Below are 23,773 nucleotides of genomic sequence, written 5' to 3'. Positions count from 1 at the left end.
AAAACAGTGGTTAAGTGGAAGAAGACAGAGTGGTAATAAATGGACGTTGCTCTTCGTGAACTAATTTTATTAATGGAGTCCCACAGGGTTCGGTGTTGGGTCCACTGTTGTATATTTATCAATTTTTATTTTATCAGTTTTGCATATTTCTCAATGATAGTGATGAAGGTATATCAGGTTTCGTATCGAAGTTTGCAGATGATACAAAGGTTGGCAGGGTTGTTAATGACATTAATGGCAGTGTGCTACTACAACAGGATCTAAAATATTTGGACAGATGGGTTGAGAAGTGGCAACTGAAGTTTAACATTGACAAATGCAAAGTACTGCATATGGGTAGAAGTAATCCCAGAGGAACGTACCAACAGTGTGGTACTATGCTTAGGGGCGGTAGAAAATGAAAAAGACCTGGGAGCAATTGTGCAGTGAGATATGACGTTTTATGAGCAGTGCAGACAGGCTGCCACAGCAGGTCATGGGGGTTTTGTCAATCATATACAAGAATTTCATTAGCATGGATATCCCCGGAGCAATATGGCCTTAGTTGCTAATGCTCTAAAAGCCTTTGAAAATAATTCATTGCACTGAACCTTTTGTCAGAATTATTGTGCTCAAACGAAATTTAGAGTATTATTAATAAAGGAAGTTGGTCGAGACCTGGAAATACTTTATAGTAAAATTTTCGTTCATTTATCTTTTACAAATTCCTTTAGAACGGTATTCGTTGTAAAGGGATTACCTTTTATTCCAGAAGCATGGAATTGAAAAGGACGTATCTTCGCCAAGAGCCTCTCCGTCTTCAAGGGTTTCAGGTAAACTCTGATCGAGTGTTTCTGGAAGACACAACATTATCCCCGATGCCAAGGCAGAAAATATTCCAAACACCATGAGTGGAAGATACCGAGCGTAGACAGCCTAAAAATAAAATAATAGGAGTATTTATTTAACAGTTTGAATGCCACGTGCTAGTTTTATGGGTTAAATCAGTTACTATGGTAACGACAGTATATAATACGGTTTTGTGTTAATAGCCGATATGTTAATTGCGCCCTCTTTCAGATGTGTGAGAAACCATTATGAATTAGATTTAAAGTTAAATTTAATTAAAATTAAATGTGGATTTAATCAAACTTTGAACGTTTCCTTCACAAAATACCTTCTCTCTTTAGGCCATCATTTATTATTCATCAGTATGTTGCAGCACCATTATTGGAGTCTTGAGTATCCATCTTTATAAATGAGGATTAATATTCAAAAAATAGTATTAGAATGAATTTTGGAATGCCCAAGGAAGTCGGTCCTATTAATGAACTACCGATTAATCTTTGGATTCACTCCTGTAGGAATGGATCCAAAGATTAATCGGATCTTTGTAGGATTTCGGATATGACCTTAGTTTTTGACATATAATACGCATTTAACGTTTTTTCTGTGATTAATATACTAACAAATAATAATAATTCATGATTTATGTACAAGGGTGAGTCCAATAGTCTATAAGCAGTAACATATTTATTCTCTGAGATATTGTAATCATACTTCACATACATAAAATACAGTCCTTCAACTCTGTGAAAATATCTCTCAATGCAAGACCCACCACACTCGCTGCATTTTCTGTAGCGTTCTTTCCAGGTAGTGAATGCAGTTTGATAAAAATCAGGAGGCTAACGTTTATACCAACGTTTAATGTCAGAAATGAGTTCCATATCATTCTAAAACACCTTACCACGCAGTCTACCAAACAAAAAAAATCTAATGGTGCGAGGTCAGGGCTATAGGGTGGGTGAGGTATTATGCTCCACTCCAGCTGGGCGATCTTTTCTTTGACAGTGTCATCTGTGCTATGTGCGGCCTTGCCTTATCCTGAAGAAACTTGATGTCCTGCCGGTTCAGTTCAGGTCTTTTGGTTTTCAGAGATCGATTAAGGTTATACAGGAAAGCAATATCTTTCTTTGATGGTTGTTCGACTTTCCAAGAAATCGATAAAAATGATGCCATTTTGATTCTAGAAAAAGGTGACCATAAGTTTTGTTGATGATCTGACTTTTCGTTTACGGGTGATGTCGGGTGTACCCATTTCATGGATTGTCGTTTGGTTTTGTGGGTCATAATGGAAGAGCCCTGTTTCATTACATGTGGCAATCCCTTTAAAGCACTCAGGACCTCCAGCACCAAACCTCTCCAGATCTTCACAGATCTCTTTCCTTGCAGCCATCATCTTTTGAGCAGCTTAGGCACCCATCGAGAACAAATTTTTCCGTATCCGTCAGTTGGCGATAGTCTAAACTTCCCTTTGACATTTTCACAGCGTCCGTCACTTGTCTAGTGGTTATGCACCTGTCACTTCGAATGAGTTGGTCATTGAGTTCTTCGTTTTTCATTGTTTGTGACAGATTGGTTTTCCGGCTCTCAGTTTGTCCTTGATGTCGAAATCACCTTCCCGAAACCGTTGGAGCCACCTCTGGACATTACTTCGATCAATTGTCTGGTTTCCATGGATTGCCAGGAGTTGTTAATGGATGGTGCTGCTGATCACCCGATTTGAAAAGGAACTCCATCACATACCGTTTCCAGAAACTGCTGTCACTTTGTCCATCCATATCTTCAGATCTAAAAATATCAAAAGAAGTGTTTTAAGGTGTGTTAATGGGTAATTAGTAGTACAAGTGTACATCATAAATTCCCTCTTCCTTATGCATGCGTGTGTGTGAGTAATTGTGCGTTACTTATTAATCCACCCTTGTATTTTGTACTGATTAAAAAAGAACAAAAAATAACGGCTTTTATGCGCGAATCGAGAACATTTAATAAATTTCAGATATATAATAATAAATAAATAAATAAATTTTCCTGAAATGTATATTTGAACATATATCTTTGTCTTTTGGTCAGTTTTATTGTCCTAAACCAGTTGTAACCATGCATCATACCTTCCTAACAACTCAATTGATAGTTGCATGTGAAGTCTCCAAAGAAGGCCTGAAAATACTACACCAGACGTGCTCACAACTTGTGTTTATCGACCATAGTATTCCAGAGCTTTAAGATGATAATTTAATCAATTGGCAAAACCGGATACTACTTACCAATAACACCACTTGCGGACTGATGAAATTTCCTACCGAACCGAAAGCCTGCCTTACGGACAGTGCCTGGTTTCGAACCACTGTAGGATAGACTTCGGCTGCATATAGATAGTTGACGTTGTAGCCCACTGTAACCGCTAGACGACCCAACATCAAAGTAGCTACAGCAAGCTCTTTGTGATCTGATAATAAGAAATCGAAATATTTTGATATATCATCAATAAAATATTCTAATTGGTACAAAATTATACAGAGTAAGTCAAAAGCAGCTTCACAACATTTTGTACATGCGTTTAGTACAATGAACGCGTACTGACAGTGGTAAATATAAAGTCGAACTTTTCACGCTCGTTTGTTATTGGTTGCTGAAATAGCCGCCTGAGGCGCTGCTGTAGTGTAAACATAAATGGTGACATATAAGGTGCAGAAAGAGTGCAAGGCATTTGTTAGATGAAAGATAGTTCGTATAATTCGGAAAAACTCCACCGATCAGGTGTTCTCAGTGAAGGCCCACTCAATGGATTAGTACAAGATTTGCATATGGCAAGGAATTGTTTACCATTGGGACATGCGCCGCTGGAAGTCGTATCGAAATGGTCTAACTGTTGGAAATAAGTGATCGGGAAGTTTTGTTGCTACTTTAAGATGCCCTATCTCTACAGGGTCGTGGTTAGGTTGCTTGTGGCCTTGCAGGAAAAGAAAATAAAGATGGATTTCAAGAAATGGAGGAAAGGGCAAATTTTATAATTTGGTTGATAAGGAATTGACAGTTGATAAGATCAGCCCGCAACTGACTTCCTTTGGTTGTTGTAGGGTTTTAGACACATCAGCAACTTATGCCATATTGAGACAGAGAAGAGAAGGAGATTCTGTTTATAACATGTTCGTAAAATTGCATGTGTTCTGTGGTCGATTTGCTGTTTTCTGGACCCAAAACTCGGGTTTCCGGGAGAAAAAAAAACACGATATCCTCGCCTGAGATCTAATAATTTAGCCACGTTTTGAAAATGACCCATAAAATTTCCTCGCGTCATTGACGGAATTCGAACTCAGGTCTTTCCTACACGGTGTGGGGAGGACAGTGATATGCCAATTACGCTACTCACGAGGTCCTTCCTTTGACATTCAAGTTGATATGTGTTTTCTGCATATCCGCACAGCCAAAAATTACAGGCCCATAAGGTGGGTAGTACACGGGCGCCTTCCAGTCAATGCAGCAACTTCCAAATTCAAAGGAGAGAAAGGAAATCTTGTCGGGAACTGTGGTGCAGAGTAGGAGATGATTTGTCATCTCTTTTGGAACTGCAGTTTGGCAAGCGAGATTTGGAAGAATATTAAACTGTTTCATTTCGCATTGATTTGGAGACAGGTCGCGTACTATCAATGCAATCAGGGGCTAAAAGAAAGCCAAATTTCTGATATTTATAATCACATAAATAAAATACTTAATGTAGACAGTAAGAAGCAAGAGCACCAACTCTAAATTGAATTTACCTTAAATTGTACTCCAAACTACTTTTTTTTTAAAAAATATAATATGTAATTCTATTTTTTAGAAATGTAAAATTTTAGAGAAATCTGGTGTACACCAGATGCCACGGTTGCCAACCATTCTTGAAGGTGACATTGAGAAAATTGAATGTGCTGAGAGTGAGAGTGAGAGTGAATCGTGGGTGAGCAAAGTCCATTTCGGGCTGAAACCTGTGAAGGTGGTCCCAGGCAGTGATGACAGATAAATAGACTGGTTATAGTCTGATAGGATAGTCTAGGCAAAAATACAGAACTCGAACTGAGTCTGGGTTCTTCGATCCAAACTGTTGTAACTTTTGGTTTCTACTGGTTTTCTCCCAGTGTGATGTTTCGTTTACGTAAACATAATAAAGTTACACTGTGCTGCTACTTTATTAGTAGCGTGTTGAGCCTCCTTTAGCCTTCAAAAGAGCCGGAATTCGTCTAGGCATGGATTGAACAAGATGCTGAAAACGTTGTGCAGGAACGGAGTACCATGCAGACATCAGTGTGTCACGCAGTTCCTTGAGATTCGATGGAGGAAGGCCAGCAGCGAACAGCCCTTTCCAGCTCATTCTAGAGATGTTCAATAGGATTGAGATCCACAGACTTGAGCGGGCCACTGCAGCAAAGAAAAGTTGTTGTTATTTGGTTTTTAGGAGTATTAGCAACTAAGGCCATATTGCTCCGAGGATATGCGGTGGTCATTCTCTGACCTTTCCGCATCCTCTGCATTTGGTGGTCACGGGCTCGAACCCCGGTCTAATCAAGAAGCGTGTGCTACGCACTGCTGCTCCTGCCCACATGCTACGGAGGCGCTCAAAGAAAAGTATTGTCATGTTCCTGGAACCATTCCATAGTCGTCAGACATGACGGGTCCATGGATTCATGTTTTCGCCAAATTCTGAGCCTTCCATCAACACGATGCACCAGGAACTTTGACTCATCAGACCAAGCAACTGTTTTCCAATCCTCGATAGTCCAGTGCTGGTGTTGCTGTGCCTACAGGAGACGTGCTCTCTTGTTCTTCATTGATAATAAAGGTACGCGATGTGGCCGTCGGCTGTTGTAGCCCATTCGCAACAAAGTGCGACTAGTGGTCCGTTGCGATATTTTGTTCTGCGCACCAAGGTTGTATTCTGACGTGATGTGCGACATTGAGGTCCGTCTGTTTGCTTGCACAATTCTAGCCATCCTCCTCTGACCTCTCTCATCAACAAGCGATTTTCTTCCACAGGAGTGCCGTTGAGAGGACGTTTTCTGTTCGTTGCATCATCTCGATGCCGATCGGGCTAGCCGGGTGGGTAAAGTACCCGCTTGGCAACGCAAAGTTCGTGGGTTCGAATCCCGCCTCGGGCTTGGATCAGAGTAGTGCAAAAACCTTGGGAGGTGCATTATGGCCACAGAAGCCGATGCACGAACACCTTACAAAAAAAAAAAAAAAAATCATCTCGATACACCCTTGAAACTGTGGTGCGTGAAAAGTTCAGAACTGCCGTTTCAGATGCTTGCACCTACTACCATGCCACCTTCGAAGTCTGTTAGATCACTCGTTTTCTCCATTCTTGCTACGGTTTGTATGCTTAACTGATACTAGAAAGGTCGTTCTGCTACATTTATACCCACAACTGTGGTCATGTGACTTGTAACGTTGTGGGACAAACCATTTGTATGCACAGCAGGGGTGTACCTAATAAAGTGGCAGCACAGTGTATAATGCATCAAACGTGTGAAGCTAATGTTTGACTTACTCTGTTATTCACAATAATATAAATTACATTTAATTTATTTCACTTTCTGTTAAATTAACTTACGTTACTGTATTCATTTAGTTACCTTAATATTAATTTAATATAGTGTTTATTAAATTAAAATGAGCAATTTCGACAGTCATGTAATTTAGATCCGTCTTTAGCTTGACCTTTCTCGAGGTAAACTTTTGAAGGTTATAAATAATGACGTGGGGGGGGAGTAACTGTGCAGACGACATTTCCGGGAATGGGGCCAAATGGAAATTACTCACGACCGCCAAGTAAGTTAATAACCCTGGCGACATGAACGCAGTCTCTTGTTATTAACAACCACGTAAATGGAAGTCAGAGGGGACCTCAATATCGAAGTGGACATTTGAAGGGAGATTTATCTTTCCCACCTCCAGAACTCGGGGGCCCCGCGACGATAAAACTAATACAAATTTTATCGAATACGAAGAAACACATAAATAACGAAGACAGAAGTAGTAATGGTAGGAATATGTGTCTAAATTTTTTTTTTAACAATATTTAATGAGGCAAATATAGAAAAAGTTAAAAAGCCAATAAATAATAAATTTAGAACCGGTGCTATTTAACAAAATGTTGTGAAATGTTACTAAAATGACACAAATAAACCAACCACAAAATAAAAATAGATATAAGATAAACAAACCAAGGAAGAAAAAATATAGACGTACGTTGCATCCCATCTCGTCAGAAGGGGCCCCTGGATACAAAAGCCGTGAATACTACTGCATTTCGAGAGCAATGCAAATTACAACAGACAGAGACATATTAATTTAAAATGCCACCTCGCCGCATTTTTGTTAATGCCAATAAATTAGACATTTAAAGGTAGCCGAGTGGTCAGGGGCGTGAGTGCAGTAGCATGCGCTCTTCTAATGGACCGGGGTTCAAGCCCGTGACTGATAAATAAGATTAACATTTGTATCGATGATTTACTGTAAACTCCACTGACCTGGTGGTCGTGCCGGAGTATAAATATACAGTCGAAGCTCTTTATAGCGACCCTCTTTTTAACGTCCTCCTTTATGGTTGGTCCTGGCTAATTCTCATTAGCCTAAAGCTATTTTATGAATAATCGATACAGCGACATGGGGGTCGTTATGTAGAGATTTGATTGTATATAGTGCTTCCATATATTTGTAGAAGAATAAGAGAAATTTACCTCAATATGATACGTAGAACACTTCCTAATGACACTCTCCAGCAAATAAACGAAAATAAAATTAATGCAAATTAATAGCGCTAATTAGTTATCTTATAAAATTGATTAAAAACAATTTAACAAATAAAAACAAGTTCAACGCAAATTTCCAAAAAAAAAAAAAAAAAGACTTCCCTTCCTGAAGCTGACAGGGCTTTTCGACCTTGATCACAGGGATGGAAATTACCAAGTATGTGTGAGTTGGAATCTTAAATAGATTATTTGTCTTCACCCATGCGAGTGAAACACCACCAGTCGGACATTACATATGGACTCTGCATTTAATAGTCTAGTATAATTACGTTCGACCATATGTATTTTGGCCTCATTGAATAAAAATGTACAGTTTTCGTTAATAGCATGAAAGGCCAATTCTGACGCTGCTGAATGAGAAGCACGGACTGAAGACGCGTGCTGTTTTAATCTCACATCCAGCATACACCGAGTCGAGCCCTGATAAGACAAGTCGCAATCACTGCAAGATATGTTGTATACAAAGTCATTGATTTGTGTTGCAAAAGGGGAAAGAACTGAGCGTTGAACTTGTTTTAATTTAATTGTTTTTAATTAATTTTATTACTGTATTAATTTGAGTTCATTTGCTGGAGAGTGTCATTAGGAAGTGTTTTACGTATCATATTGAGGTAAATTTTTATCTTATTCTTTTACAAATATTGAAATAATACGTAGAACGTACTGAGCATCGTATCTTTGTCTTATACTAATCATATTGCTTCTATATATATATATATATATATATATATATTATTATTATTATTAAACACGAAGGCGGGTTAGCATGAAAATAAATGCAAATTACCTTACCTGGTGGTATGATTGCGAATATGAAGTAGCTCAAACCACCTAAGAAACAGTTTATTACTGTCGTTGCTTTGCGGCCGTATTTCATTGCCAAGCGGTCAGCGATAGCATTTGATACGATATCAATGGCAGAGTTGATAGTTATCATGAGGAATGGGTTGTCAGAGACAGTAGCAGCATATATATAGCCACCAGTAAAGCACAACGATAGAAGGATCCTAGAATTAGAAAAAGAAAAAGATGTAAACAATCCATACACTTATATTTTAATAAATTAGTCACTTAAGAAATCAAAATATTATTAAAAGCGAAGAGAGGAGAAATACTTTTCCAAGTTTGAATAATAACTATAAATAATAATAATATTTATATTTATTTTCTCATTCTGCGCCAGATTTTTTTTAAGTTGGCCCCTGGCCATTTTGAAATTTTCGCTCTTTGACATTCTGAGGAACTTTGACATTCTGGGCGGTTCTGTTTCTAAATGAATAATATAATTAGGTGAAGTCTAATGATAGTGGTTTATGTTGTTTCCCACAAACGACCTTAACAGTTCTTAGAAAGACCATTTTACAAGGAATATGTAAGCAGGATGTGTTAAATTGCGCGACCTGACCTCGAGGTGCCCAATATACAGTAATTCAGCCATACGAATATAGCAGGAATTAAATAATAAAAATAAATAAAATAAAAACACAGCATTCAGTTCATAATTAGACAGGAATACATTATTTTCAAAACACGTTTTCAATATCATACTGCAGGCTGAAGGATATTTGCATAGTTGCTACTTCATATTTATAGTATAAAATGGTTAGGTTTCAGTACAAGGTTCTTACCCATGAATCTTTGAGACAATAAGTGACAGGCATGTCTAGCTCCTCCCACTTCTCACAGTGATTGGTTGTTAATCACCACAATTTTGGTTTAAATTAAATGACGTTTTGTTATCTATTCCTATGTGAAATTTTGTTTCCCCGATATAAAACCAGCGTAAAAGGGGTAAAAATTTTCGATTATTCCCTTTTGGCACTGGTTTAAAATCAGTTGGAAGCTCTAGTCGCTGCCAGGACTAGATCTTCCAATCACTGAGAAGCAGTGGGCGGAGCTAGACGTGCCTATCACTCATCTTCACAAAGATGGGTAAGGACCTATATAATATCCGCGACTTTTAAATTCTCTAATAATTCATTATATTCAATGTTGGCATTGATATACCGAATTGTCAAATGTTGTCACACATTGCATCCCCCTTTATCTCTCCCCACCCCACAATTATTTTCTACCCACGACTACAATACGCTTTAAATCATCGACAGATATGCAATGAAGCAACTTTTTTCTGATAAGTTAACAGAAATAGATTAAAATACTTACCATATCAAATTTGTAAGAAGAAATATTTTTCTAAGGTTAGGTTTACGTAAAAGACAGATAACTGTTACTTTTTCCTTGATGCAGGCGCTGTCTTCAAAGGGAAACTAAAAAAAAAAGGAAAGAAAGAAAAGTTTCACAAGAATAATAACGAAAATTGATAAAAAGGGTATTAAATATCTAATTAGCAATTTAATTAAATGTATTCTTTATGATATTGTAAAGTGAATAGACAACACGTTTTTGGATAATCACTTAGTCATAGTGTATGAGTACACTTAGAGTAATCCTAAAAGGAATCTAGTTATCCAAATAATAATCATAAATTAGATTTAAATTCCTTTCCAAAGTAAAGCACACTATTTAATTTATGATTGTTTTCTAGGAATTAATAAATATGAGTTTAACCTTCAATCCAGGCCATTTGTTTGAAAGTAGTTCAATACCAGTAAAACTCGTTGTAAAAGCAAGGTTGCACTACCGTTTTTGTAACAAACAGGGGCAAAACCACTGCCGGGTTAATAATAGTTGTAGTTATTTAAAAAATTAAATACGCTTTATAATATAAACATTATTTTTATAAAACTTTAATGGAATTCAGATCTGATCACTTTACAACATTATAGTGATATTAAGAGATATTTCTTACTTTTATACTATCGAAGAAACCATCTGGAATACATTTTCCATTGACGATTGCAATTTTTTTAAGGGCACATTTAGCCTGTTCGTGACGCCCTTTGGTTATCATCCATCTCAAAGATTCGGGAATAAACCTGGTGAATGAATGGCTATGTCAGTTAACGCTTTTAAACGAAATCATAAAGTTTACATCATTATCTTCAAATACTATAAGGGGAACAATGCACAGAGGAAAGAAGGAAAGTGAAAGGAATAGAAAGTAGTAGTATTGTAAGCTTGCATTAATATACACGAGGATTTCTAATATCTTAATTGTAAACAACATGCTGACAAAGGTTTAGGCTGAAAAGTCATTCGATATTAAAAAGGGGGAGGAAAAGCCAAAATAAGTGCAACCCCCATGTCCAGAGGAAGAACTTTAGTTAAGTTAGAATTTAAGTTGATTACAGGTTGTAATTTTGATACGTTTAAACTTATTCTTGATTAATATTGCTTTCTTTGCTCATTTTTTTTGTTTTGTTATTTTCATATAATAATTTTTATATGAAATATAAGAATTATTATATTTATAATATTTATATGAAAATAATAATTTTTAATAATCAGTATAAAATTTTATTAAATCTTGATGGTCACAGTACTGGGTGATATATTTCAAGTTGAGGGGTGTTCTAGGTGTCATTAAATCCAAGAAAATTGATTTATTTATTAAAAATGAAATTTCTGCGATTTTAGGGGGAAGGTGGGGGCATACACTACTAATTTATTTAATAAAAAAAATTGTTTTCCGAATGAGTGAAATAAAAGGTCCGGTGTTAGGGGGGAGAGAAGAAAAATGGAGATTTTTGACACCTAAGCCCCCTAAGGGAATTTGTTAATGATAATGGATGAAGAAAAAAAAAGTGATTGAAAATAAGTAGGGACATAAACATTCCAGTCTATCTAAACAAATTGATATAACCTGGTATGGCAGGGTACTATTTTGCTGAAGTACTATTTTGCATATGGATTTTATTTTATTTTGAGAATAAAGGTTTTTCTGAGGAATATCTAGATCTTAACTCCCGATAGTTGATACTGTTCTTTTTGTTGATTTTCTCTTTCGTTGTTGTTCGTGATTTATTTATAAAACTTTTAGTGCATTACATATTAAATTTTCTGTTACGTTTTGTAATCGGCAAAACAACATAAGGAATATTTTTTATATATTTATTTATAGAGGATGGGAACAGCTTTTAAAAAAGCAATTGAGTTGCTAGTGTTAGGAGGTGAAACTAACTGGACATGCAGGAAAGGTGTATGATTGGGATCATAAGGTGTACAGGTGAGTGCAACCAAACCATGCATGCACATAAATAAACAAGAACCTACTAAATCAATACACTAGAATGCATTAATAATAAAGGATATTTTCACAAAATAAATCGGAGATTTTAAACACACTCGGTGATCACTGAATTATGACCACCCCATTAGTAATGGATTATGCTGCATAGCTCGCAGTATAAAAGGCCGAACTGCCTCGTACACTAGAGCACTGATAATTTGCATCTTTGTGCAAGTCAAAGTAATAAATTAAGAGTTATGAGACGTAGTAAATAGATCACGGAGTTTCAAAAGAACATTGGTTGGACAGTGGAGGACTGGAAACGTGTGTGGTGCAAGCAGCACGAGTCCATGGACCCATTATGTGTGGTATCCACTATCCCAGAAGGAGGTGGTGGTTACTTAATATGAGGCATACTTTGTTGGCAAGAACTAGGGCCACTGGTGCGCATGAATCAACGCTTTTCTGGTGCGGTCCATCGGCAGCTGCTATTAGGAGACCATGTGCGCCTTGCCATGTTGTGTTTTATCCTAGACAGAAGCGGGATCTTCCAAGACGATAATGCGCCGTGTCATCAGCCTGCACTGTGCACCAGTGATTAGAGGAACACAGTGAAGATATCATCCATCTTGACTGACCTCCAAATTCGACTGACCTCAGTCCAATTGAACGCCTGTGGGATCCCGATACTGTAGAAAGCCTTGTAGGCTGCAGATCGCTATGGACGTCTTTAAACATCTAGTGGAGTTAATGCCTAGGCGAATAGAGGCCCAAAACGCTATTAGGTAGGTGGTCATAATTCAGTGATCACTCAGTGTATATTTACCTTACAAGTTTGTCCATATCATATTAGATGTCCAAAAACCTCAAGGAGTATAAATTTAGAGTGGCGCCGCTTGAAAACAAGAGAGATTAAGATAGTAAGTTAACTTTTTCGAAAATAAGGAAACTGTCTTGTAAATCATCAAACCTGGAGATTTCATCAACGGAATTCCTTTCAGGAACTTACCTGTTGATTTCGCCAATACTCCTTGAATGAAAGGAATGGTTCATTTGGTATTCCAAGTGTTAATCCTTTTTATGAAATCAGTTATCCTTAATTTTTATTGCAGGATGAAAATTAATGATAATCGACACGGCATAAATTATCTATCCTATAAGATATCTCCTACCTGCCTTCGTGGATAGCACAGTTATTATAATCATTCCTCACCCCGGGTGGAAAAGAACAGAGTCCGAATCCCATCAATGACCCAAGGAATTATGGGTATTCTTCACAAAGTGGCTGAGTTAGTCGGTTTCAGGAGAGGTAGCATAGTTTTTTTTCACCCGGAAACTCGAGTTTTTCATCCAGTAACCAACCGGAACACACACAATTTACAGATATCTTATAAACTGTGCAATATAGCCTAATTTGCTGATGAACCTAAAATCCAATAATATCCTAACTAATGACATTAATTATTATTATATAGGATGATAACTCCACGTTTAATCATTTTTCTTACAGTCATGGATAATAAATATCAATTAGTTTCTTACTGTAGTGATACTGAAGAATATCAACTATGAAGATTTTAGAATACGTTGTCTCTATCTTATATTTCGATATGTGAACATTTTTACGAGGGTTGCTCTCCTACACCCATCAACATTACCAAAATGTAAGAACTATGAAAGTAACCTTGAAGTTGATCACACTTCCTGCAAACCAAGTTGAAGGTTGACAAAAAATAAAACTCAATAAGGAAAAGATTGGAACTGTGTTTATTTGATTTACATAGTGATGACCTTTTTACCACGAAGATAAAATATTATGACATGTCAATTGTAATGACAATATTCTGTACAGCTACCTATACGCGAGTCTCTATGTTTGTCCTAATGAGAATTTTATTTAAACTGGAGTAAGAAAACAAACTCGAAACATTACTACACTATGACATTTGTATACCAAAACTTCCATACAATATATACATCATATTGCTTGGGTACTGTTATATCCAAGATATATATTTTAAAGATGTGCAAACATGAATTTTATTTTAACTTATTTACTTTAATATACATGAAAGAATAAGTTTATACTCTGTACGAAGCTTTGACATTTCAGACCGAAACCTTTGCAGGATAATTTTTCAAAAAAAATACTCAAAATATGAGTGAGAAAAAATACGCGCCCAGGCACATAATAATATTTCTATATTAATCAATGTCTATTTGTACAATCAGCGAAAGAGATAGAAAGGGAAAGAGAGAGAAAAAAAGAAATAGGATGTACTTATATCTATACAGAGACAGATAGACACACAGGAGAGAGAGAGAAAGATTAGCATTAAAAAACTACTTAAAATTCCGGTACGTCCTTCCTCTTCAAGGAAAAAAGAGGGCGCTCTGATCTTGTTCACCTGAAACGAATTTTATAGTTAGGTATCATAAAAAAAATGAAATTGAAACACATGGATGTCCCGCCTTCGGGACGAAGGCGCAGGAATAGATCAAAGAGAACACTCACTTGCCTAAAAGAAGGATTATAATCAAAGGTGCTGATGTAGCCAGATTGAACAGCCTCCAATCTTTCAATGCGTATGCTATCCAGGGAAGAATACAGCCGATTATTGGATAGGCAAATAGGAATCCTGTCGACACCAAGAGACGTTGATTGGTTCCAATGTATTCCATCACTATTCAGAAAAATAATGTCTTAATAAACATGCCCTGCGAGGTATAAGGATTATGATTATCAGTAAAGCTACAGCTAAAATTTTATGGCAAAAAAGCAAGGACGAAAGAAGCATTAGGTGATTACATTATTGTTCGAGCACTGTTTCCATGACAACTGTCTTCTCTTGGATAAATTTTCTTCATTTTCCATCAGATACCCGTTTCTGTATTTCCCTATCGACTTCCATAACTTTTTTATTTGGATTCTTTCCAGAAACATTCTGCGTATATCAGTTTAGTTTGAAGCTAGTGTGAAAGTTTAAATTTTTTATATTCTTTAAGACGATTGCTGTTTTAAGGTGCATTCGAAAAGGTGTGTAAGGTGCTTGTTGCCTTTTAATAGAAAATGAAAAAAAAAATGGCTCTGTTGAGCCATTTTATTAAATTGGACAAATGTTCTGATTGGAGGATTGAATGGGCAATATGGCGGATGCGCAGAAAAGAAAAATTGCCGGTTTAAGAACTGCGCATATGACAGTGTTTATTTTTCTTTAAATGTTCATTTACAAAAACATAAATAATGAAATAACAGTATTTGTTCATTTATTAATCTGTAAAATAGTTGTTTTTGAATTAATTAAATTCCAGCATAAAACATAAGTAAAGTACATTATAGAAAGCTGGTTGAATATTATGCGGGTTACATGCGGTGAAGTATAAAGAATTGCTTTTATATATTATAATCAATAAACTTGTAATTCATTGGTAAACAGTTTTCATTTCTATTAATTACAGAAAATAGAAAAACACAATTAATTTAAGAAAAAATACTGTACAGAATTCGTGTCTATGGTCAATGTTGTTAGGCGTACACTGCAATTTATTTATGGTTTTCTCGTTGGCGTCTTAATTAGTCCCCCCCCCCACACAAAATAGTACTCATTTTTCGAATATGATGACCACATATGTCAGAAACCTAATTAGATCACCAAAATGGCTCCTTGAAACATGGTCAAATGAAACGCGTGCAACTCAGAAAGACAAAACGTCTTAAACCATCTCTTGTTGAGTGTTGAAAGGAGGAACTGAATGACAAAGTATAAATTAAAAATGATAATGCTATGTATGAAATAACAGAAACCTCACAAAAACAGTGTCGTTACGAAAGCATAACATCAGATATTATTGCTTTTAAGATTTACGCACAAACAAAGCTATTAAATCTTATTTTTCTCAATTATATTTCGAAATACGTTACGATTTTCCATCGTCAGAATGACGATGGCTTGTATGTACTTCCTGAAATGTGCGATAAAAAGTCTAATTTCTTTCATTTTGTTTCACATAACGGACATAAATTTTTCCCCAAAACACATAATTTTTACGGTCGGCTTGTTTAGGCCTTGCTCAGACTAACATGTAAAGCCAAAAACCGGTACCAACAGGACTTAGCACTCACCTAAAACGTACGCTGTCATGCTCTGCGATATTACAGCAAAGCCAACTAAGAGACGAACTACGAGGAACAAACTGAAGTTGGTTACATAATTAGTGGCCACAGATGCGACTGCACACAGGGCATGCCCTCCGACGATGACAGGAACGCGTCCGTAACTAAATAAGAAATCATTTTCGGTGGGTAAATCAAAGTACGCATGCGCCAGTGATAAAAATCAATAATTTAAAAATCAGTATTAAAAGTAATAATATAACAATTTAAAGGCTCTGAAGTTTAATTATTTTAAGGATTCCATAATAAAACCAAAATTCAGTTCATTAATAACATAGATTCCATAAAAGTATTCCAGTATTTAAATTTTTAAATAGAGGAAGTTCATTCGCTGCTAGTCACGTGCACGCAATGGCATGTGACACCTCATATTGGGTCATATTAAAGTGAAATCAATTAGCTTTTTGTATTTATTAAGAATTTATAAAAAAAGTATTATAAATTTCGCTGTAATTTTAATGTTGCTTTTAAATATTTAAATTACTTTAAAAATCCAAAGAACTTCAGATATTTTGATATATATGAATACCAAGGAAGGTGTAAAATTTTGAAAGTGCTGGCTATGAATGGTTTCATGCAATTTCAAGTAACTAATATCATTTAAGACTTCTTGTGCCATCATATGGCGTATAGTTTATTTTTAAAATACTTTTTCACTTTTATGAATTATATTTTTATAGGAGTAGTCTAATACTCCTATATTGTGTTGTTATTTTGATGTACATTTGTACACTAATCACCTACGAATTTTAAAGATTTATTTTAATAAATTAAGGTGTTTCATAGTATTTACTTTAGTTCAATTATTTATCAAAAATTTAGAAACTTTAAGTATGCTATCTTAATTCTAATTATACGTACAGCTAATTTTTTTATAATAATTTACTTAATTATAAGCTGGCACTTGTTTAAATTTGAGCTTTAGTAAAATACTTACTAGTCAGCTATAAAGCCGAGAACTATTACTCCTATAGAAGTTCCTGCCCAAAATACTGTATATGCCACATAAGTTCTCCACGCATCATCACACACCCAATTCCACTAAAAAGAACAGAAAAATAAATTATTTAATCATTCATTAGTGATGATTCTCTTAAATTTTGTTTTACAGTTTTTCTGTATCAAGTTATATTTACTTTTGCGCGACAACTTAACGTAAACAAAACAAGTTTTAATTAATTGTACACAATACAATTTATCCTTCTAATTTTATAAAATATAACTGAAAATAAAAAACAAACAATGTAATATGATTTATTTACAGACCATCTTGTGTTTTGAACGTGATCCAAGTATTTTTATGCTGTCTGTAAGTTATAAAATGTCTGGCTGACAAACTGCCAGATATTTTGCAGGCTAAAAACTCTTCGACCTTCAAACTTGAACTTGAAAAGTTACGAATAAACAAGAAATAAAACAATATGTGATTTTTACACATTTCCTGAAGCCCTTCAATATTTTTGAAATGTTTATTTAAGTTCATTTAAAACGCATTACATGAAATTAATGTGTGTGTGTGTGTGTGTTTTTTTTTTTTTGGCTCATCACAATGAATGTGAGGAACCAATAACAGCGCAGAAGTGGGGTGGGTGGGTGGAGAATGGATTCTCCACAGAGCAAAATATTTTAAACATCTTTCCAGACATATGCCGGGGAACGAACGCAGTTTTTTGTACACGCACATTACTTCGAAGCTGGGGTTTTTATCCAGCAGACACACCAACCAACCATAGAATACGTAGTGTTCTATGGTTGTTCTATAAACACTGAATGGCCACTTTATTAGTAACACCATCACGTACTAGGCGATGTAAAGCAAGTAAGTAGATAAGTAAGGATGTTGTATGCGCGCAGTTTAGTGCGAGAATGGTCACGGGTCGACGCCAGACTCGCCCGTTTGGGTAATTGCAACCCTGCTGCAGTTTTCACTATGTCTTTGTATTGAGATTTGTCCAATAATCAAATAACATCCAGACAGCTGCAGTTCTGCGGTCGGAAGCAGCTGGCTGATGTGAGAGGCCAATGGAGGCTGACGAGACGTGTTGTGAAAACAGAAAAGCTACAGCCAGTCTTTGACTAGCTGTAGCTTTTCTGTTTCCCCAACACGTCTCGTCAGCTTTTCTTTTCTCTTCTCTTTCTCCAACACGTCTCCTCAGCTTTTCTTTTCTCTTTCCTCAGCCAGTGATAATGAAAGAGACATTTCAGAACTCGCAGATCATCAAACCTTTCAAGGATGGGATATGGTAGCTGGCGATTGAACCGTGTTTCATTCCTCTCTGCAAAAACACAGGAGGATATGTTTATGGTGGATTCAGAACACCAACACTCGACAGTGGAGGACTGGAAAAATGTTTCCTGATCTGACAATTCTTGCTGTTTAAGCTGTTGGGAAGACCAGAATGTGGCGAAAAAAAGGGAAGCTATTCCGCCAGGTACCAACAATGCAGGCTGGTGGTGTCAGTGTAATCGTGTGGAGGAGTATGTTTGTAGTCCCTGTTGGGTCCCTTTTTAACAGTTGAATATTACAAGTTATATGGATATTGGTTCCGACCAGGCGCTTTCCTTAATGGTTGCAGTATATCCATCCCCTAATGGGTCTAACAGGAAAATACATCATGTCACAACGAATGAAAAGTACAGAACTAGTTCCAGGAACATGAGGTTGAATTCTGTCTACTGCATTAGTCTCCACATTCACCAGGTGCTCAATCCAATTGAGCACTTGTGCGATAAGGGGAAGCGAGCTCTTTGCAGTCATCATCATCATCATCATCATCATCAGCCATTTTCAATCCACTGCAGGATGAAGGCCTCTCCAGCAACTTTCCAGTTCCTTCTGTTTTGAGCACTGGTATTTGGGTAGCATTTACTACCCAAAAACTCATGAATTTCATCTATCCATCTCCGCCTTTGTCTTCCAGGTTTTCTTCTAGCTCCTCTTGGGTACCATTCTGTTATTTTCTTAGTCCATCTGTCATCATGTCTTCGAGCTATGTGTCCTGCCCAAGACCATTTTAGTTCTTTAGTTTTGATAAGAATGTCCTTTACTTGAGTTTGCTGCCTAATCCATGTGTTTCTCTTCTTATCTAACAGTCTGATTCCCAATATAATTCGTTCCATTCTTCGCTGTGTAGTTCTCAGCTTCTCTTCCATTCTTTTGGTGAGTGCCCAAGTTTCACTTCCATAAGTCATGGTGGGGAGTATACATTGGTTTATTATTTTACGTTTCAGACAAACTGGGATATTGCTCTTCAGTATGTGACTATATTTCCTGAATGCTATCCATCCAAAATTTATTCTTCTCTTGACTTCCAGCCATTTATCATTATTACAGCTAATAACTTGTCCCAGATAAGTATATGACTCCACCTTTTCAATTACTGCTCCTCCAATCATTATTTTCCTTTCTGTGGCATACTTGTTCATCATTACTTTTGTTTTAGCCATATTCAACTTTAGTCCAAAATCCTTACTAACTGTGCATAATTGATTAAGCATTAAGATTGTCCTCTAATTCTTTGGGATCATGGCTTATGACCACAATGTCATCTGCAAATCGTAAATGGTTTAGGTACTCTCCATTCACATTGATTCCTTTCTGCGACCAGTCTAATCTTCTGAAAGCTTCCTCAAGGGCAGCAGTAAACAGCTTCGGAGATATTGTGTCTCCTTGTCGAACTCCTTTCTCAATTTTAAATTTCCTACTGTCTTTGTCTAGTCTAATAAAGGAGGTAGCGTTCTCATATATTTTCTTCAAAATCATAATATATGGGGTATCTATGCCTTGTCTTTCCAGTGCCCGAATCATTGCCTTATGGTGTATGGAGTCAAATGCCTTTTCATAATCCACAAATGCCAGGCATAATTGTACTTGTAATTGTACCAGGCAGTCTGTACTTGTTAACAGGAGAGACTGCTTCTACAGGGATGGGATACACTTAAATAGAAAGGGTGCAAGAATGTTTGCTGATGCTATCAAGGCAGTGTTAGGTGGGTCGGAAAACTGCTAGATTGGGGGGATACAAGGACTAATAGATTAACAGTAGCCACTGGCTGAGCAGCAGCCTGGAAAATAAGATGCAGGATATTAGAGACTGCTGGGAATCATGGGGGTACAAGTAAACACATGGGTTGTGTTAGGGTGGCTAAGAGGAAGAGCAGGTGCATGTATACTTGCGTGTACACCAATGCTAGGAGTTTAGTAAATAAATTTGATGAATTTGAGTTATTGCTCAAAACATCAAAGGCAGATATTGTGGGGATTTCAGAGACGTGGTGTCACACAGATATAAGGAATGCAGAACTGGAATTTGGGGAGTACAACGTCTACAGAAAGGATAGGAAGGGAGGAGGGGTTATGCTATTAGTTAAGAAACACATAAAATCCAAGGAAGTGAAGCCAGCCGACATTGCTGGACAGGGCAGTGTCGAGTCAGTTTGGTGTGACATAAGCATTGGGAGATCAAAATTGAGAGTAGGAGTGTGCTATAGGCCTAATGACTCTGATGAGTATAATAAGAAACTGTACAGGGAAATAGAGTGGGCCAGTAAATCAGAGAGTCTTATAATGGGAGATTTTAATTTCCCAGATATTGACTGGAACTTGTGGGTTGGGCACTCACACACTAGCAAGGCTTTTGTGGATTTATTGGATGATTGTTTTCTACATCAGCATGTTCGGGAGGCAACTAGAGGGAGGAATACTCTTGATTTAATTATCAGTAGTGATTCTTCATGCATTAAGAATCTGCAGATAAATGAACCACTAGGTGGCAGTGATCATAGTGTTCTGAAGTGGGATTTACTCAAAGAGGTAACTACCATTAGGGGTAAAGGGAAGGGGTACTGCTTTCGTAAAGGCAACTACGATGGACTGAGACAGTATTTAAATTCTATACAGTGGGACCAACTGATGATGTTACCAACAGCAAATTCAAAATGGGAAGCATTCAAAGAACTTATCTTGCAAGCTACTAGGCTTTACATACCAACTAAGAAATATTGTTCAAGGTTTAGGCCTAAATGGATGTCAGATGAACTAATGAGGCATATGGCAGAGAAGAAAAATGCATGGGATACATACAAATTAACACATGACACAGAAGCCTATGATAGATACAAATTGATATGCAACCAAGTTACAAAGGAGGTTATGCAGGCGAAGGCAGATTACGAGAGATCCTTGGCAAGGGATGCGAAGAAAAACAGCAAAGAGTTCTTTACTTATGTAAACTCTAGAAGGAAGGGGATGAATCAGATTGGTCCACTTGATATTGATGGGTCAACTGTTGATGATCCTGCTCAGGTAGCTAACAAACTAAATGAATATTTTGCATCGACATTCACACATGAGGAGTTATTCAGCGAGGAGAATGCCAGAGGTGTATTCAACTCTAGCAGTAAGCTAGAGAATCTTGTAATAACTGAGAGTAAAGTGCAGGAGAAATTGTTGAAGATAAACACAAGAAAGGCACCTGGGGTGGATGGGATCTATCCAGTTATATTAAAGGAGGCAGCAAAGGAGGTAAGCAAACCCTTAGCCATAATTATGAGAGCTTCCTTGGACTCAGGGGAGGTAGCCATGGACTGGAGATGTGCAAATGTGACCCTAATTCACAAGGGAGGATCAAGGGCTGACACAAGTAATTATAGACCTGTGAGTTTAACTTCTGTTCCCGGAAAATTAATGAAGACACTGGTTAAAGAAGCACTGCAGGATCATCTAGACAAGACTTCAGTTATAGCTCGGACACAGCATGGTTTTGTTAAGGGGAAGTCTTGCCTGACCAATTTGATTGGATACTATGATGCAGTCACAAAAGAACTGGATGCAGGGAATAACTTTGATATTATATACTTGGATCTTAGAAAGGCTTTTGATACTGTTGCACATGGAAGACTGCTACAGAAATTGGAGCAGTGTGACATTGGAGGCAAATTGCTGCTATGGATAAAGGGGTGGTTGAGGGGGAGAAGACAGAGAGTGGTAATCAATGGACACTGCTCATCGTGGACTAATGTTATTAGTGGAGTCCCTCAGGGTTCAATATTGGGTCCTTTATTGTTCTCTGTATTTATAAATGATATTGATGATGGTATATCAAGCTTAATGTCCAAGTTTGCAGACGATAAGAAGGTTGGCAGGGTTGTCAAGGACACTACTGACACTATGCTGCTGCAACAGGATCTGGAAAGGTTGAGCAGATGGGCTGAGAGGTGGCAAATGAAGTTTAACATTGACAAATGTAAAGTACTACATATGGGAAACAGCAACCCCAGAGCGGCGTATCAACTCTGTGGTACTACACTGACAGTGGTAGAGAATGAAAGGGACCTGGGGGTGGTTGTGCAGGCAGATATGAAGTTCTCTGAGCAGTGCAGACGGGCTGCAAGAGTAGCTCATGGTGTATTGTCAATGATATATAGGAATTTTTCTAGCAGGGATAAGGAGGTGATTATTCCCTTGTATAAGGCAATGGTCAGGCCACACCTAGAGTACTGTATACTGGCCTGGAGGCCTCATTTCAAGAAGGATGTAGAGCTGCTGGAACGAGTACAGAGAAGAGCAACAAGATTAGTGAATGGAACAAAGGGGTGCTCTTAAGAAGAAAGGCTTAAATTTTGCGAATTACAGTGTCTGGAGACTAGGCACCAGCGAGGTGATCTGATAGAGGTGTACAAAGCCTTGAATGGTTTGAGCATGCTCAATGCTGATGGGATTCTGCCTCTTGCTCAGAATAATCCCCTGAGAGGGCATAAATTCAAATTGAGGAAAGACAGATGTAGGATAGATGTGCGGAAATTTGCCTTTAGCCAGCGGGTGGTTGGTAGGTGGAACAGACTTCCATCCCTTGTCGTGGAAGTTGATAGCCTAAATAAGTTTAAGGCTCAGCTGGACAGGTATTTCGAACGAACAGAGGGGTGAAGTGGAAGTGGTTATTTTTTATTTATTTATTTTTACTTTATTTTTTTTTTTTTGGCTGATGTTGCATAAGCTTGCTTTCTTGCATCAGATGCCTCTACTAATGCTAATGCTAATAATGGTGTTTTTTATTCATTTGCTTTCTCCATTAGCTGTGATATTACGTGAAGGTGATCCATAGTTGAGAATCCTGTCCTAAAGCCAGCTTGCTCTTTCGGTTGATTCTTATCAAGTATTCTTTCTAATCTGTTAGTAGTGACCCTTGTGAACAACTTGTAGATGTGGGATAACAAGCTAATTGGTCTATAATTTCCAATTTCTGATTTATCTCCTTTCTTATGCAGCAAAACTATGATTGCATTATTCCGCTGCTTAGGCGTCACACCTTTTCTAATGCACTTTGTGAAGAGCCTTGCCAGTTTTTGCGTTATGTCTCTTCCTCCCAATTTTAACAACTCTAGAGTAACTTCATCTTCCTCCGGGGCTTTCAGATTCTTCAATGCATGTTCTACCTCATCAGGAAGAATATCGGGTATGTCGTATGTGTTGCTACTTTGCAATCCATCTTCCCCACTGCTGGTATCATTCCCTCGCTCCTTGTATAATTCTCTATAGTACTCTTCTGCTATTTGAATTATGCCTTCTCTGCTATTCATAAGTACACCATCGCTATTCTTCAGTTTCAGTATCATTTGTCTTTCTGTATTACTGCTCATGGCTGCTGATTTAAATCCTTTGTTTTCCCTTAATGCTTGTTCTACTTTTCTTGTGTTAAATCTTCTTATGTCCTCTCTGAGTCTCTTTCTAATGGCTTTGCATAACTCAGTATACTCAATTTTCTTCCTGTCAGTGTTTTTCTTCCTCTTCATTTGTCGTCTTTGATTCATCACGACAAGTGTTTCTTGACTAATTTTTTCTTCTTTGGATTTCTG

General features: G+C 37.2%; 1 protein-coding gene across 1 annotated transcript in view; it reads right to left on the bottom strand.

The window, feature by feature from the left end:
* Positions 1–23,773, bottom strand: part of LOC150075215 (organic cation/carnitine transporter 2-like) — a 30,464-nt gene that overhangs the window by 3,215 nt on the left and 3,476 nt on the right. Inside the window, exons 2-9 of the mRNA XM_090389229.1 lie at positions 16,857–16,960; positions 15,869–16,023; positions 14,261–14,429; positions 10,426–10,552; positions 9,780–9,883; positions 8,406–8,620; positions 3,090–3,271; positions 740–915 (exon numbers count right to left, since the gene is read on the bottom strand). Coding sequence (XP_090245355.1) covers positions 740–915; positions 3,090–3,271; positions 8,406–8,620; positions 9,780–9,883; positions 10,426–10,552; positions 14,261–14,429; positions 15,869–16,023; positions 16,857–16,960 — 1,232 coding nt within the window. The remainder of the gene's footprint in view (positions 1–739; positions 916–3,089; positions 3,272–8,405; positions 8,621–9,779; positions 9,884–10,425; positions 10,553–14,260; positions 14,430–15,868; positions 16,024–16,856; positions 16,961–23,773) is intronic.

Source organism: Mastigoproctus giganteus, chromosome 14 (assembly GCF_048544385.1).
Source record: "Mastigoproctus giganteus isolate SK-2022 chromosome 14, ASM4854438v1, whole genome shotgun sequence".
Taxonomy (NCBI): domain Eukaryota; kingdom Metazoa; phylum Arthropoda; class Arachnida; order Uropygi; family Thelyphonidae; genus Mastigoproctus; species Mastigoproctus giganteus.
Note: the sequence above shows the minus strand (reverse complement) of the source record. Positions and strands in the feature narration are given on the sequence as shown.